Source organism: Vanessa cardui, chromosome 22 (assembly GCF_905220365.1).
Source record: "Vanessa cardui chromosome 22, ilVanCard2.1, whole genome shotgun sequence".
Lineage (NCBI taxonomy): Eukaryota > Metazoa > Arthropoda > Insecta > Lepidoptera > Nymphalidae > Vanessa > Vanessa cardui.
Genome location: NC_061144.1, coordinates 9908140 through 9925418, shown reverse-complemented (window position 1 = coordinate 9925418; position 17279 = coordinate 9908140). Strand labels below are relative to the sequence as shown.

Below are 17279 nucleotides of genomic sequence, written 5' to 3'. Positions count from 1 at the left end.
TTCGCACGTCTAAAACTGATACTATATCTTTACTATGTTCTGTGTATGTATTATACATATAAACCTTCCTCTTTAATTAATCTATCTATTAAAAAAACCGCATCAAAATCCGTGGTGTAATTATAAAGATCTAAGCTTCCATAGGGACAGACAGCGGTAAGCCACTTTTGTTTTATAATATGGAGTGAAGCTACATATATATTTATTACTTTACTAATGTTATAAATACGAAAGTTTGTGAGGATGGATGTATGTAAAAAACTACTGAACATAATTGGATGAAAATTTACAGTAATAGGTTATACATCAGAATAACTTATAGGCTTCAATTTATAATGATTTTATGTAATTTGGTCATAATTTAACGTTACATATCAAGTAAGTCGGGAAAAAGTCTGCACAATGAGAGCGATCTTAGCGTATTGGTGCTTTGGCCCGTTACAGCATGTAATTTATATTATAAATTTAAAATGCAGGGACATATTGGTGTGTATTGACAAAAGCTGTGAACGTTGTAAGACATTCTGTAGTATATTTAGTATCAGCATTGCACACGTGCGAAGCCGGGGCGGGTCTCTAGTTTATTAAGAGTGGATCTATAACTTACCTATAATAGTTATATCACCACATCGCGAATGAAAATCCGAGTTCTAGTGTTCTATATAATATGGCGTCATACTCATTTTTTCAATATAATATTAAATAAAATGAATAACGCTGTTCCAATGCGGGTTGGTGGAATACACATGTGGCAGAATTTCTATGAAATTTATCACATGCAGGTTTCCTCACGATGTTTTCCTTCACCGCTGAGCTCGAGATGAATTATAAAGACAAATTAAGCACATGAATCAGCGGTGCTTGCCTGGGTTTGAGCCCGCAATCATCGGTTAAAATGCACGCGTTATAACCACTGGGCCATCTCGACATCATTAATATATAATTATTATAATATTTACTATATTACTCTGTATGAAATAATATACAAGTGTTTTCACACATTATCTTAAATACTTTTTAATGTAGAAATCGAGTTTTAACTCTAAGCGAAGTAACTGTGGCACCACGTTGAAAATCACTGAGTTCTTTATATTTCATGTTCTCCCTTATAATGTCTTTCCTGAGAAATGTATTAAAGAATTTTGAAACGCATTTATTTGTGTACAGTGTTTGTAGGCGCTTGTTTTTAATTTTTTTTTACTTTAATTTAATTTCATTTGTATATTTATTCTGAATTAATTAAATAATATAAAGACTTTTTAAATTTGCACTGTAACTGTAACTATTATTACTTAAATAAATATACATACTCATTGAATGTTATGTACACTTGTAATTGACGTACATATCAAACTTTAATATAACTTTTAAATTTTAATATAAATGTTTATAATATGTATGTTGTAAGTGTGCTTAAATAAACAAATAAATATAATTTTATTCAAATGAAAATTGGCGGGCGTATATCGTTTTGGTTAATGCATCGCAACGCTTGTAACAGTAGCTAGTTTTATAACAAACTAAATAATTCCATTAGATTATTATAATATAATTAAGTGAAGTCTTTGCTTAAATTTAATCGGTAGCTTTCATATACCCTTGCTTTATAAATTAATGAAATATTAAGTGAAGCCTGAAATGAGAATCTATCTATAAGAGCTGTGTTTAATTAAATAATAAATTGTTATAATTAATATTACGTTCATTTTATGACGCTGGCGCTTTTGAAGAAAAATTATATATATCAATGTTTATATTCGTAAAATTGATTATATAAATAATCAGGAAGATAAAAGTAGCGTCGTAGCAGTTTTTTAAATCTTTTTTGGTCTATTTAATCATTAAGTTTATATCATTTTGCATGTGTTGCATTACACTATTGCATCGCCAAATTTTGTCTACTAGGTCCCACTCCCATATAGAAAAAACATACCCTTGTAAACAGTTATTGAAAAAAAGAAATAGTCTGCACTGTTTTAATAGACGATTTTGAAATTTTAGATTTTTTTTTATTAAAAAAATATTAAAAAATACATATATACAGCTAAGGGTATTACGGATTGATTGTATGATACTGTATGACAATCTATGATAAGTGTACTTATTAAGATAAAGCGATGCACTCGATTCCCATCGTATTTTAGTATATATTATGTTGTATTGTATATGTTACAACTCAAAGGAAAACATATATTACATTAATAGCTTGATTAAAAAATATTAAAAACAAAAGATACATAAGCCCTTATTTAAAACGACTATATATTACGACCAATTTAAAACCCTACATAGCATATGTGAATTTTAACTGATATTATATTAGCTTTTGTTTTTTGTTAGTTATATTTTTATACAGATTAACTACCTTTTATCGCCAATGCACCGTCAACCCTTTGAACTAAGATGTTATGCTCCTTGTGCTTATATGACACAGGTTCATTTATCCTTCAAATTGAACAAAATACTAATTGTTTCACAGTGCTTATAATTATTATTGTGTATAAAGGTGAAGAAAAACATTGCGAGGAAACGTACATTTGTAAGATTAAATTCTGCCACACTTAAGGAGACTTCTTAAGGGAAGGTATCCTACTTCTGCCCAGTCTGAGGTCTTATAGTTCTGTTATTAACCTACTTCAAAAAAAGGAGGTTCTCAATTCGACCCGTATGATTATTTTGTTTGTTACGCGATAACTCCGCCAATTATGAACCGATTTGAACTAATCTTTTTTCGGCGTATAGGTAATACCTCAAGGGTGGTCCCATTTAAATTTAATGATAAAAAAACAACCCCCAAGGGTGGAAAATTGGGGGTGATCTTTTTTATACGCAATATCTCCGCCGATTATAAACCAATTTGAGCGATTATTATTTTTTTATTTTATTATATTATATTTAGATTATTTTATTTTTTAAAACAATATATTTTATATCAAAGATAGTTTTTAGTACATATACCAATAGTGAACAGCCTGTATAAATGATTATTTTATCTGTTATAGGTTACCGAACTAATGGATATGACTCGACGTACCGAAGAGGAGGTTTGTTCAGCATTACATGACACCAACAACGACATGGCCGCCGCTTGCAACCTCCTCTACGAGGAGAGTCAGCGGATACAGGTATGTTTATTATTATAATATATAGGGTATGATTAAGGCAAAAAAAGTTACATGTTTATTTTATATGAACAGCTATATAAGCTATGAAAATAAGAGACGATATAGGCCTGACTTGTATCTCTTTCCCTGTATCCAGCACTTTTAACCAAGCCATGCTGTTTTGGATACCTTTGAAAAATGGTATGTTTTTTTGTTAATACATTAATTTTCTATATAAAATGTAGATTATAAAAATAATAGTAGACAGAAAATCGACGAGTTTATATTCGATTGCTCAGGCTAGGTGAGAATCGAATCCTAAATAAAACTATGGTGGATATGTTGAAGAAAAAATGACAATGAATAATTGTATTGCTACATATCCTAATTTTTGATGAATCTCTATATTAAATTCCCCTATTAATATTTGATACATAAATATTTTTTGAAATTGTAGTAGCGAGGCCGCACGTAAATAATTAAATATATTTGATATATAAATATTTTTTTAAATTGTAGTAGCGAGGCCGCACGTAAATAAATTTAATCTGTATGTTTTGTTCGTTCAGGGCGAGTGGCAAACCAGCGAGAAGAAGAAGAAGAAGCCCGCCGCCGCCGCCGGCAACGGCGACGTGGAGGCGCCGCGGGACGCCGCCCGCAGCCGCTCCGGCCCGCGCACGCGTGCGTACCCAACACACTGTCTGTATTGCCTGAGATCCTGGGTTCGAATCCCGGCTTGGAACGAAATGGAAGCTATTTTTTTTTTTCAAGAAGTAAATAGTGTCAGTCCAGATTGTAGAAGTGGACAGTTTTGACTACTACTATCAGACTATCAGTGTGTCAATTATTTACTTCTGTATGGGGGCATTAAAGAGATAGCCGGAGTACCCGGAAGCAGCTACCCAATTTTGTTATTTTATATTTTGTACAGAGTCGAGATGGCCCAGTGGTTAGAATGCGTGCATCTTAACCGATGATTGCGGGTTCAAACCCAGGCAAGCACCGCTGTTTCATGTGCTTAATTTGTCTTTATAATTCATCTCGTGCTCAGCGGTGAAGGAAAACATCGTGAGGAAACCTGCATGTGACAAATTTCATAGAAATTCTGCCACATGTTTATTCCACCAACCCGCATTGGAACAGCGTGGTGGAATGTGTTCCAAACCCTCTCCTTAATGGAAGAGGAGGCCTTATCTCAGCAGTGGGAAATGTACAGGCTGTTACTAAGAGATAGCCGGAGTACCCGGAAGCAGCTACCCAATTTTGTTATTTTATATTTTTACCACAATTTATCCACAAACAAAAAATATGTTTCGACTTGTATTTTAAATGTTACACATTTTACACGATCATCGGGACTATCCATCTGGTGGCTCACATTCCCTATGCTATAGACTAATGGTGGTAGTATTTGATTATTAACGATTCAAAAGCGCTTCATTGTGAAGTTTACTTGAATAAAATTGATTTGATTTGATTTGATTAATGAAGGTGTTCAATGTGCAGGGCGCGGCGAGGGCGAGGGCGGGGCGGCGCGCGGGCGGGGCGCGGGGCGCGGGCGGGGCGGCGCGCGCGGCGGGCGCGGCGCGGGGCGCGGCGCGCGGCGGGGGGCGCCGGCCCGCGCGCACGCGCCGCGCAACGACGCCGACTGGCCGCACGCGCCCGACACCGGTCGGTAGCGTTCCATTTTTGAATACTTGACGGAGACGGACAGACATGTTATTGATTATTATTATTATTATTCTACCGATTTAGTATACTGCCTCGGTTCCATTTTTGAATACTTGACGGAGACGGACAGACATGTTATTGATTATTATTATTATTATTCTACCGATTTAGTATACTGCCTCGGTTCCATTTTTGAATACTTGACGGAGACGGACAGACATGTTATTGATTATTATTATTAGTATTTTACCGAGTTAGTATACTGCCTCGGTGGCCTGGCGATTAAACCTCAGGGCGGGCCTTTCTTCACACACTTTTGCACAATTACATGTTCTCAGTGGCGTAGCTAGGTGAGGAAGGCCCCTGGTGCAAAAAAAAACGGGCCCTCACCCCCTCTTTTTCATCCCTGTTTAACTAATAATTACCCTTTAAAATTATAGATACTAAATAAGAAATCTTGTGCCTGTGCACAAGATTTCTTATTATTGTACAGTAATAAAATAAGAAATCTTGTGCACAGGGTCGTGATTTTCTAGCTTCATAAGCTTAAGGTTTAGCTTAGCGGGCCCCCTGCACTCCGGGGCCCTGATGCACTGCACCTCCTGGCCCTACGATAGCTACGCCACTGCATGTTCTACTTACCTTGAATGGTCTTCCTTGAGATTAACTGCCAAACACGACATCCAACGAACTTTGCTTTGCTTTATTAGTTCTGACTTTGTTAAAACTCATTTGGACAGTTTATTGTTTTATATATTTGTGTTAGCCAATGTTATTATAGATAAAAGATACAAATTGAAAAACACAAAATAGATTAACGCTAGTGGTGACTAATGATCATCAGTGCAGCTAATTATCCCATAGTCTTTCCTAAAAAAATTAAATGAAATATTTATCATCGGCGGCTAAAACTTATGTTTTATCATGCCTATTAATTTTACCAAAAAAATTATTTTCAGGTGGCAACATCGACTCATTTCCTACCACAGAAGACTGGGACAATGAGGAATGGTCTGGCTCTCTTTCAGACACTAAGGTACTAAAAATAGAAAAAACGTTTTCTAAAATTTACGAAAAAAATCTTTATTAACATGAGAATTAAAAACACTAAATGCTTTAATAAATTAATACATACAATTATGAATTAAAAATAGTTACTATATAAATCTTGATTGCGTGGAATGGTGGCAAGAATGCTAGAAGTATTTCCCCGTTGAATCGCAATGCCCGATCCTTTGGGCAAAAAGCGAACCAGCGCTCCTGTCAGTGGAAAGAAAAATTACGAATAGCATGTGAAATTTAGTTATGTAATAATGAAATATATTGTTGGTGTTTATGATTTGACTCAATTTTTTCAAAATATGTTATATATCGTGTCGCAGGTTTTCACGCCGAGCGTGAACACGCAGAGCGCTGGCAGCGACGCCGATGGCGCGCCCGCGCAACCGCCCGCCACAGTAAGTCTCGTTAATATTATAAACTCAGTATTTGGGCATGTTTGACTTTTAGGTACTCCTACCGCCGAAATGTATTCGTTGTTACCAGTCCGTACTGGTTCACACAATGTTGTCACCCAAAGTTCCAAATTAGATTTTTAATTAATTATTCTATAATTCTTTAAAACTAATTTAATAATCATTAAAAGGGTCTTGTATGATGGTCTGTCTAGCAGTAGAAGTCTTAGATTTTTGCGATTATTACACATTTAAATAAAACTAGTTATAACGGATTTGAATCGCATATATTAATTATTTTGGACATCCCGACGTTTCGAACACTTTACAGCGTTCGTGGTCACGGGTAGACTCAAGTAATGTAACAGTACGGACTGGAAACAACAAATAAAATTCGCCGGTTGGAGTACCTAAAAGTTAAACATGCCCGATTCGTATAACTCAGTATTTGTTTTCATTAATCTTCTACTTGAAATAAAACTAGTGTTAACGGATTTAAATCGCGTATATTAATTATATTATAGACTCTTAGGTCTACCCGTGATCACGAACGCTGTAAAGTGCTCGAAACGTCGGGGTGATAAAAATAATTAATATACGCGATTCAAATCCGTTAAAACTAGTTTTATTTCAATGTGTAATAATCAATCAAATAAAATTTTAAAGATTATTAAATTAGTTTTAAAGAATTACAGAATAATTAATTAAAAATCTAATTTGGAACTTTGGGTGACGACTAGTTTACATTCATTAAGTGATTATTAACTTATATACGGTGAAAAATTAGCACAAATATTGCATATTAGCAAGATTAATTTAAGAATATTTTTAAATATGTTCTAATGTGTCACACAACATACTAATTTTATTTAAACATCTCGTATAATTACTAAAACTACGTACCTATTTTGTAGTAATGATTTATTTACATGTCTATCATAGAATTAATAATAGTATTTGTTAATATTATTATTATTGTTGCAGGAGGACTGGGAGTGTCCTGCCGAGACGAACGGTCCACGGGAGGCACACATTCCAACTTACACTTACCACAACACACAACAGCACATCCCGGTAAGATAATAAATATACATTAGTTTAAAATAAGCCATTTCGGAGATTTGTCTGAAATAAATGTCTCTATTTTCGGGCGACTGTGTGAGCGTATCGTAGTAAGATAGCAAGATACAGATTGATAAAATTGTTTATTTAAAAACTCAATATGTTCATCAATGGAAAAAGGTCTGATCATGGCTGCAATGTGAAATCTATTGACTATGCAATTCTGAACGTTAGACAAAAATTCAATGAGCCTCTGTCAAGTTTTATCTAGCAATGTCTGATTTATATTATCAAAATATTTATTAGAGTAAGAGTACTATCTACAAGTCGAGTAATAAAGCTTGTTAGAAAAAAGAGCTTATATAATTGAAATATAAAATTAAATATATATATGTGTGCAGCAATTGAGCGCTAGCAGCGCGCCTCCGCCCAAGAGCGAGCCCGACAGCTACCACACGCAACACCACCAGGTATGTCGCTCGTTACCACCGCGACTGATTCTTGCAAACACATTAACATCAGATGTAGTTTAGTAGATTAATGGCTCCAATATAATATAGTACGGAAAGTAAAAAAAAATTGAATCACAGTAGAAAGGCTTATAGATTATATTGGCACAGTATTTAGTTTGCTTTGTGGTGAAAGAATGTAATTATTGTCTTGAATAGGCTATTTGACTGATTTTTAAAATGCATTTTAAATTATTTCTAGTACATATTTGTCGAAAATTATCATATTAAAAATTCCATATTTAATTAGCGCGCGAAAAAGCTATTTGAAAAATAGGGCTCTGCAATGGGGTCGCTGACGTCACTTGCCTGTATTTTAATCTGTGGTACATATGAAGGCAAGCAAGGTTAACAAGCAAGTGACTTCATCATAAGCCCGGTCAATCAGGAGCGTTTTGTGCCACGTGACAAACCTTTAAAGAAAATACATTTTTATTTATGGATTTTTGATTAAATTAAATATTATTTTCAACTTCCGTTAATAAATAACCATTGACACTGTATTTTTCGGATTGTCAAATAACCTATAGCTGGAACTGCAATGCTTTATTGACGGCTTTTATCATAAAATATGTAATCTACATGTGTGTATGTGTTTGTTTTCAGCCGATGGGTATGTCTGGCAGCCTGAGCGCGGCGCAGTCGCAGTACTTGTCGCAACTCACGCAACAGGCGCAAAGGCACGACGCCAGTGAGTACATAGTCGATACTAACATGGCAATTAATATTATAAGACGACAGACTTAAGATGATATATATTCGAGTTTAAATTTATTTTTTCTTACTTTTTTGGTTTTCCTAGAATATGATAGATATGATATATAGATAGATAGATAACACATTGCCCTACGAGAACTTCACATTCATCTTATTGACTCAGTTCTTAAAATAAGATGAAAAATAAATAATATGTTACGTTTTGAGCGTACTTTGTATAAGAGTTAGTATTTAGTTTCTTTGTGTAAGTAGTGGTCAAAATGTATTTTGATATTTATGATTGCATTTTTTTGTCCAAATCCATTTAAGAATACATAATTATAGTACGACACAGATTAGATGTAGCATCGGAAAATGCAATGGAATGAAAATAAAATCGATTACTGCCGATTTTTACACGACCGATAGAAATAGCTCCCTATCGCGCCATTCAACGCTATTCGTCGCTATAGATTCTCGCGTCAGAGAAAGCAAGTGCTTGTAAATCGACGCGTCAAATTGACGAATATATTAGGTCATATGATATTACAAGTTATTATGTTTGTGCTAAGATCATATTCGCATGAGAAATAAATATTGATAATTTGGGGTAGCGTACTCAATTCGGATGTCATCGGTTTTACGAATTTTGCCGATGCTACATCTAAGTTGTGTCGTACTATACCTCCTATCAAAAATGATACAAAGTTTTAAATTCTGATTTAATAGTGGAGTACATTAATGTCAAGTTGTATTATTTCAGGTGTTTATACGAGCAACTACGGCGTGTACGGCGACATGTCCACACAGCGCAAGACGCAGAGAGTGCGAGTACCACCGCCATCTAAGGTTCGAAGCGAAATCTACCACTACTAACGTTGTATACTCAATAATAAGTTAAGCCAATAGGCTATTTGACAATGCGAAAAATAAATCGTGAATTATTGTAATCAGTTTTTATTATTAGCTTAAAAATGTTTATTTACTAACGAAACTTGAAAATAATATTTAATTTAGTCAAAAATCAATCAATAAAAATGCATTTTTTCAAACGTTTGTCACGTGACACAAAACGCTCGCTGATTGGCCGGGCTTATTATGAAGTCACTTTCTTGTAAACCTTGCTTTTCTATTATATGTACCACAGATTGAAATACAACAAAGTGACGTCACCGACCCCATTGCAGCGCCATATTGTCCAAGTATCGTTTTCGCGCGTTATTTGAATATGGAATCTTTAATATGATATTTTTCGGCAAATATATACTAGAAATAAGAGAATCAACTTTTACTGGGTCACTTAACCTCTACTAAATTGGACGACCTCCGTGGTCGAGTCGTGTGTACACCGGTTTTCTTTGGTACGCCACTCTGAGGTCCCGGGTTCGATTCCCGGCCGAGTCGATGTAGATTACCGTTAGTTTTCTATGTTGTCTCGTGTCTGGGTGTTTGTGGTACCGTCGTTACTTCTGATTACCATAACACAAGTGCTTCAGCTACTTACATTGGGATCAGAGTAATGTATGTGATGTTGTCTAAAAAAAAAAAAAACTAAATAATATAAAATGGTTTTTAAAAACCAGTCAAATAGCCAATTGGCTAGTAGCAAGTATATTGGTGAAGAGTAGTAACGTATAGTACGACACAACTTAGATGTCGCATCGGCAAAATTCGTAAAACCGATCACATCCGAATTAAGTACGCTATCCCAAATTATCAATATTTATTTCTCACGCGACTATGATCTTTGCACAAACGTAATAACTTGTAATATCATATGACCTAATATATTCGTCAATTTGACGCGTCGATTTACACGCACTCGCTGTCACGGGTTGAACTGACGCGTGAATCTATAGCGACGAATAGCTTCGAATGGCGCGATAGGGAGCTGTTTCTATTGGTTGTGTAAATCGGCAGTAATCGGTTTTATTTTCATTCCATTGCATTTTCCGATGCTACATCTAATTTGTGTCACTATAATAACGCTTGTGTCGCCTCAGATCCCGTCGTCGGCGGTGGAGATGCCGGGCGGTACGGAGAGCGGCGGCGTCATGTTCCTGGACGTGCAGTTCGGCGCGCTGGAGTCGGACGCGCTGCACGACGCGCCCGCCGCCAGCCCGCACGCCGCGCCGCCCGCGCCCGCGCCCGCGCCCGCGCCCGCTCCCGCTCCCGCGCCCGCTCCGCCCAAGGTGCGCCCGCGCCCCCGCTATCTATATTAGGGTTGTTGAGGAAGTGATTATGAGGAAGAGGAGAAGGAAGAGGATTTTTCGAACGCAAATTTAGAGGATGCGGATGAGGATGAGGATATTTTTCGTGAAAGAGGATGCGGATGAGGAAGCGGCAGAGAGAGCGGATTAGGAAGATAGGAAAATATAAATACTAGCGGACCCAACCGAAAAGCCGTTGTCCTGTCTGTACATAACATACATACACTAAAAAAAGTGCAGTCTTTATATCTTTATTAATTACTTAAGTGAAATGTTTTAGTAATCAAAATAAAGGAATTGAATACTAATAAATAATCAAAATTAATTATAGGGAGGTTTGTAAAAAATAATTTGGACGCTGTTTCCCCTGACAACCGGTTTCTTAGCTCTAGATATACTCGTACTAATCCGACACTGCTAAAACGTCGTTCGCTGGGCATACTTGATGGAGGAGAAGATAGGTATTGCCCTAAAGCTCCCAAATATTTCGGATCATTTTTCCACCATAAAAGACTGTGTTCATGCATATTAATTAGTTTTTTTAATGTCGTTATTTAATAGTAGCTTTAGTAACACGCACCTCTCCTCTATTGGTAAACGTGGAAGCGGTGGGTGTGGGGCAGGATGTGTCTATTACAGCTCCAGATTCCTCATAAATTGCTCTTAAATTTTGAGGAAGCGATAGCGGAAGAGGATTTTTAATTTTTATTTATGAGGAAGCGGTATCGGTTGAGGAACCCAAAATATTGCGGAACTTTTGAATTATGAGGAAGCGGAAGAGGAATCCTCAGCAACCCTAATCTATATACAGAATGGACATTCATTCAACTTCAACATATTCTAACATATTCTCTTTTCTTTAGTATTTATTTATTTTTATTTATTTATTTGAATGGCACATCAATTCATCAATAATTTGCCAATACAATTAGAATGTGCTTACCCCAAAAATCAATAAACTAAAAAATCATGTAAACTTAATAATGCTAAATATTCCCCTTTCAATATCATAAGTATTCCCCAATTTTTTATATGTTACTTAACCTACTTTTGAAATTCTGTCTTTATTTTTTATTTATGAGCATATACAATTACTTCTTTATAAACGTAGCAGGTAACACAAGCAGAAACACAACCAGTGTCATCGAGTCACGAAACAACGACAGAGGCACCAAGCAACAGTTACCCCAACACAAACAGTATGGTGAGTACAACACAACAATAATAACATATTAAGTTTAAAAATCTATAAAAATAATGAAGAATATATTTAAATTAAAACATTGTTTTACTAATATACCAGAATTATTAATTATTTTGAGTATTTTAAGTCACTAAAAACTTAATACAATAGATATTAAAATTTTTGTATGCTATATTTTTATTAATATAGAATCTTGTTCAACAGCTAAGTGAAAGCTTATCAGTAGCGGAAACGACGCCTGTAAGTCAACCCGTCACGACAGAATCTGCAGTCACAAACAGTACATGTAAATATGTTATACAAAATCATTCGTAATATTATACATGCGACTTAACCAAACACTTCTCCACTTAGAGAGTCCTCTGCATTTAGTACCGTCTAAAACGTCATCAGCGCGAAAGGACTAGTTAAGCCGTACAATTGTAACAATCTGTGTTAACTTACGAAGTGATGATAAAGTACAGTCAGAGCAACAATAGTGATATCTCTACATTAATTTTGTCTGTGATTTTAATGTACTATATTTTAGTACGAAATAGATGGTTAATCGATTATTTCCGAAGGCTTCTATTCGTAAATTCCTCTCCAAGAAAAATACAAGTTTCCATGCCTGGTTATGGATCAAACTGTGTTGTAATCAAACCTTAACTAAATAGAATTATGCAATATGTATAATGTAATATAAATGTATGATTTAGTATAAAGACGATCATAAGACCTGTTCAGTAAACAGGGAACGTTGTGTTGCAGTAGTTTTGTGCAATATATATAATGTAATATAGTAGTAGTTGAATCATAAAGACGATCGTAAGATCCGTTCAGTAAACAGGGAACGTTGTGTTGCAGTAGTTTTGTGCAATATATATAATGTAATATAGTAGTAGTTGAATCATAAAGACGATCGTAAGATCCGTTCAGTAAACAGGGAACGTTGTGTTGCAGTAGTTTTGTGCAATATATATAATGTAATATAGTAGTAGTTGAATCATAAAGACGATCGTAAGATCCGTTCAGTAAACAGGGAACGTTGTGTTGCAGTAGTTTTGTGCAATATATATAATGTAATATAGTAGTAGTTGAATCATAAAGACGATCGTAAGATCCGTTCAGTAAACAGGGAACGTTGTGTTGCAGTAGTTTTGTGCAATATATATAATGTAATATAGTAGTAGTTGAATCATAAAGACGATCGTAAGATCCGTTCAGTAAACAGGGAACGTTGTGTTGCAGTAGTTTTGTGCAATATATATAATGTAATATAGTAGTAGTTGAATCATAAAGACGATCGTAAGATCCGTTCAGTAAACAGGGAACGTTGTGTTGCAGTAGTTTTGTGCAATATATATAATGTAATATAGTAGTAGTTGAATCATAAAGACGATCGTAAGATCCGTTCAGTAAACAGGGAACGTTGTGTTGCAGTAGTTTTGTGCAATATATATAATGTAATATAGTAGTAGTTGAATCATAAAGACGATCGTAAGATCCGTTCAGTAAACAGGGAACGTTGTGTTGCAGTAGTTTTGTGCAATATATATAATGTAATATAGTAGTAGTTGAATCATAAAGACGATCGTAAGATCCGTTCAGTAAACAGGGAACGTTGTGTTGCAGTAGTTTTGTGCAATATATATAATGTAATATAGTAGTAGTTGAATCATAAAGACGATCGTAAGATCCGTTCAGTAAACAGGGAACGTTTGTATTGCAGTAGTTTTGTGCAATATATATAATGTAATATAGTAGTAGTTGAAGTATGAAGATTATCATAAGATCCGTTCGGTAATCAAGGCATGTTTGTGTCCCAGCGCTGGACAAGCTGTCGGCGTCGATGAAGCAGCTGGGCGTGTCGGGCGCGGCCAGCGCGGACACGGCGCCGCCGCAGCCGCACCACCACTACGCGCACCACAGGCCTAAGGTCGACACTACTTTTTTTTTTTTCTCTCTGGAAAAGCGCATTATGCGCTTCCCCCACGTGATGAAAAGTGGGGGGGGGAGTGTGTCTCCCCGGAGCCCTGGACGCTGAGCAGGGTTTACCCACTAAAAAACCAGCGGTACCCTCTCCGTTTTTCAGCGGACGCAACGGGATCGCTTAAGCATGCTACCGTGACGAAGGTGGTCACTGTCTTATAGGGATACCTCCAAAACGACCACCAATATTTTGTTAATTTTTTTTTTTGTTTTTTTTTTTTTTTGCTTATATTTAATCCCCTTAACAACATTTTAAAGGTTAAGTAAATCAAATGAGAATAAAAAAAAATACAAATTATTTACATTGGGATCAGATTATGTATGTGATGTTGTCTCATATTTATTTATTTATTTATTTAAACTATCGCCGTCAAACATGACATGATCGTAATTATTAGGTTTCTATCAATGGGATGATCGTATGATATTGTCAATACGAATTCCGTAAAGTTGTTAGCAAACGATTTTGGAATAAGTGGATAGTGTGAATAAAATCAATAATTGTCTGCAGACGGTGGGACAACAAAACGTGTACGCCCACCACGCTGTGTCGCATCACCCGCCCGTCTACGGAGCTAATGTTTACGCGCAACAGGTATTATATACTTACACAGTTAAATGATAAAAAAAAAAAAAAATTAATATATCAATTAAATTTGCACCACAATATTGTGACAGGACTAGAACAATTTGGTTCAAGTTTCATATTCCCAAATGTGAATGAAATTTTACTAAAAATTAGTGCGGATATTTATTTATTCTCATACAGATAGAAGATTATGACAATTATGATTTTTTTTTAATTAAAATATTTGTAGAAATATACTTAAATATTATTGTATATCTGAGTCGCAAGAGCACATTATTGTGTATTATTAAAAGTCGTAATTTAAAGTCTTTATATCGCGTGACGTAAAATATGAGCTACTGTTGTGTGACGTCATATAGACAAAAACTGGAATTTTAATTTCATCTGGAAAAACAATTTTTTTGGAGTAAAGCTAGTATTAGTACACTACATATGAACGATAGCGATTTTTTAAATTATATTCACCAAAATGACTGACAACGTTTATGCGTGAATAAAAACGGTTTAAAATTTATTTTAATTCTATTTATGACGTGTTTATTTTGCTTAAATATATTATTTATCCTGTTTTATTAAATACAAGGAACCTAATATGGATCGACTTGTGAATTTATTTTGTTGTTGATTATATATTTTTTATGTTCATTATTTTTATAATAGAAATGAAATATTAAGTGTAGCTAACGCTCGGAGCTAGAGCGATACGACTTTCTTTTGTCGATATCGGTGTATAACCCGAGCTAGATAACCCGGCTTTATGCGTCGTCCTATCAGATTTATTTGATTGGGAGACGCTTTGAAAGTCATACATCTTAAAAGATATTTCTAATTTGCGAACATATATAGAATAAAAATGTATAGTAATAGACAAAGTAAGTTAAAAAAGAGAATCTTACTCTTCTATATATATGGACGACTTCCATGGTCGAGTGGTGTGTACACCGGTTTTCATAGGTACGCCACTCTGAGGTCTCGGGTTCGATTCCCGGCCGAGTCGATGTAGATTACCATTAGTTTTCTATGTTGTCTTGTATGTGGTACCGTCGTTACTTCTGATTTCCATAACAAAAGTGCTTCAGCTACTTACATTGGGATCAGAGTAATGTATGTGATGTTGTCTCATATTTATTATTATATTATTTATTTATATTATATCGCTTAATACAGGTGAATTCCACGAATGCGTCGCTAACAGGCGCTTCTTTGGCGAGCGCTTACCCCTCCAGCGTCACGCTCACACAGTACCAGCCCATCATCAACTCGTATCAGGTTAGACACAAAATTTTTTCTACCATAACACGAATTTGAGACTTGTTCCATGTATATACAGTGCCGTAAATAGCCTTTTCTACCCCCTGTGTGAGCTTCTATAACTGCGCCCTATTTAGGCAGACCCTTTGCCTATTTTATTGTCTCACTCACTAAAACTTAAACTCAGGTTCACTACTGCAAATGCGTTGCCTATTAACGATAAACACTAAAACAAATACGCTCGTTCAGTGCCAAAAAAAATGAGCGCGATATATGTTTTTAATGATACTAGCATGTAATTACGTTTGTATTGGAATCGAGTACTATGGGCTCAGCGGAATCTTAACAAGATCAAAATGAAAAAACAATAGTCCTGCCTGGTCTGCTTATTCTTGCGCCCCCGAGAGTCTACGCCCTGTGCCTCGACACCGGTGGCACAGCCCTATTTACGCCACTGTGTATATATAGATGTAAATCAACCACGTCTTGATTATTCAGTGGAAATATATTTTGACGACCTCCATGGTCGAGTGGTGTGTACACCGGTTTTCATGGGTACGCCACCCTGAGGTCCCGGGTTCGATTCCCGGCCGAGTCGATGTAGATTACCATTAGTTTTCTATGTTGTCTCGGGTCTGGGTGTTTGTGGTACCGTCGTTACTTCTGATTACCATAACACAAGTGCTTCAGCTACTTACATTGGGATCAGAGTAATGTATGTGATGTTGTCTCATGTTTATTTATTATTTTATTATTTATTTATTAATTATATTAAGTAAATAAAAGCTTGAAAATTTTTGGAACCTCTAATAAAGTAATGGTGGTCGTATCGTATGCGCAGCAAACGCCCGCGTCGTCGGCGGTGACGGGCGTGTCGGCGGCGTACGGCGGCAGCGCTCTGTACACGGCGGCGCCGTACTCCGCCCACCCGGCGCCCTACCACCACCCGCCCAAACACCACAAGGATGCCCAACCGCAGTACGACAGCTCGGTGGCGGCCAGCAACAGCCTGACCAGCACGGCGACCACGCAGACGACCACGGCCAAGGTCACCACCACGACGGTGAGCGGCGCCGTCAATTCGGGCGCCGTGTCGTCGGCGAGCACGGCGGGCGCTACGGGCGTCGGCGCGGGCGCTACGGGCGCGGCCGGCTACGCGGGTGGCGCGCTCTACGGCGGCGCCTACGCCTACGACGAGCAACTCATGAGGAGTGGCCTGCCGCATCACATGGTGAGACCACTTATCATGCAAATATAAATAATATTTTCTATAGTTTGTTCGCGTTAAGAATGCAGTGAGTTGTCATTGTTTACCGGCCTGACTCCGCCCCCTTTGACCAATCAAATCTTTTTTAAAAGCAGGGTGAAGGTGTATGCATATTTGTGTTAAAATTCTAACAAATTATATTTGTTTTAAAGACTAAGTATAATTAATTTAAAAAATACACATTACAGAAAAATTCGAATCGGGTGTTTAATCAACAAAATTCTTAACACTTGGTATATACAATCGTTTGCGAATCTTGCCATCGCAATGTAGAAATTTATATCCATAACG

General features: G+C 36.3%; 1 protein-coding gene across 6 annotated transcripts in view; it reads left to right on the top strand.

Moving 5' to 3' along the window:
• Positions 1-17279, top strand: part of LOC124539231 (protein lingerer) — a 33604-nt gene that overhangs the window by 3949 nt on the left and 12376 nt on the right. For 3 of the 6 annotated variants that reach the window (XM_047116529.1, XM_047116530.1, XM_047116533.1), the window contains 16 exons: positions 3003-3125; positions 3674-3785; positions 4611-4775; positions 5735-5811; positions 6146-6232; positions 7214-7303; positions 7693-7761; positions 8407-8491; positions 9260-9345; positions 10500-10688; positions 11818-11910; positions 12115-12196; positions 13719-13828; positions 14393-14476; positions 15638-15739; positions 16563-16952. In XM_047116529.1, the coding sequence (XP_046972485.1) occupies positions 3003-3125; positions 3674-3785; positions 4611-4775; positions 5735-5811; positions 6146-6232; positions 7214-7303; positions 7693-7761; positions 8407-8491; positions 9260-9345; positions 10500-10688; positions 11818-11910; positions 12115-12196; positions 13719-13828; positions 14393-14476; positions 15638-15739; positions 16563-16952 (1944 nt within the window). The remainder of the gene's footprint in view (positions 1-3002; positions 3126-3673; positions 3786-4610; positions 4776-5734; positions 5812-6145; positions 6233-7213; positions 7304-7692; positions 7762-8406; positions 8492-9259; positions 9346-10499; positions 10689-11817; positions 11911-12114; positions 12197-13718; positions 13829-14392; positions 14477-15637; positions 15740-16562; positions 16953-17279) is intronic. The other 3 variants (XM_047116532.1, XM_047116531.1, XM_047116534.1) reach the window with 3 other exon arrangements.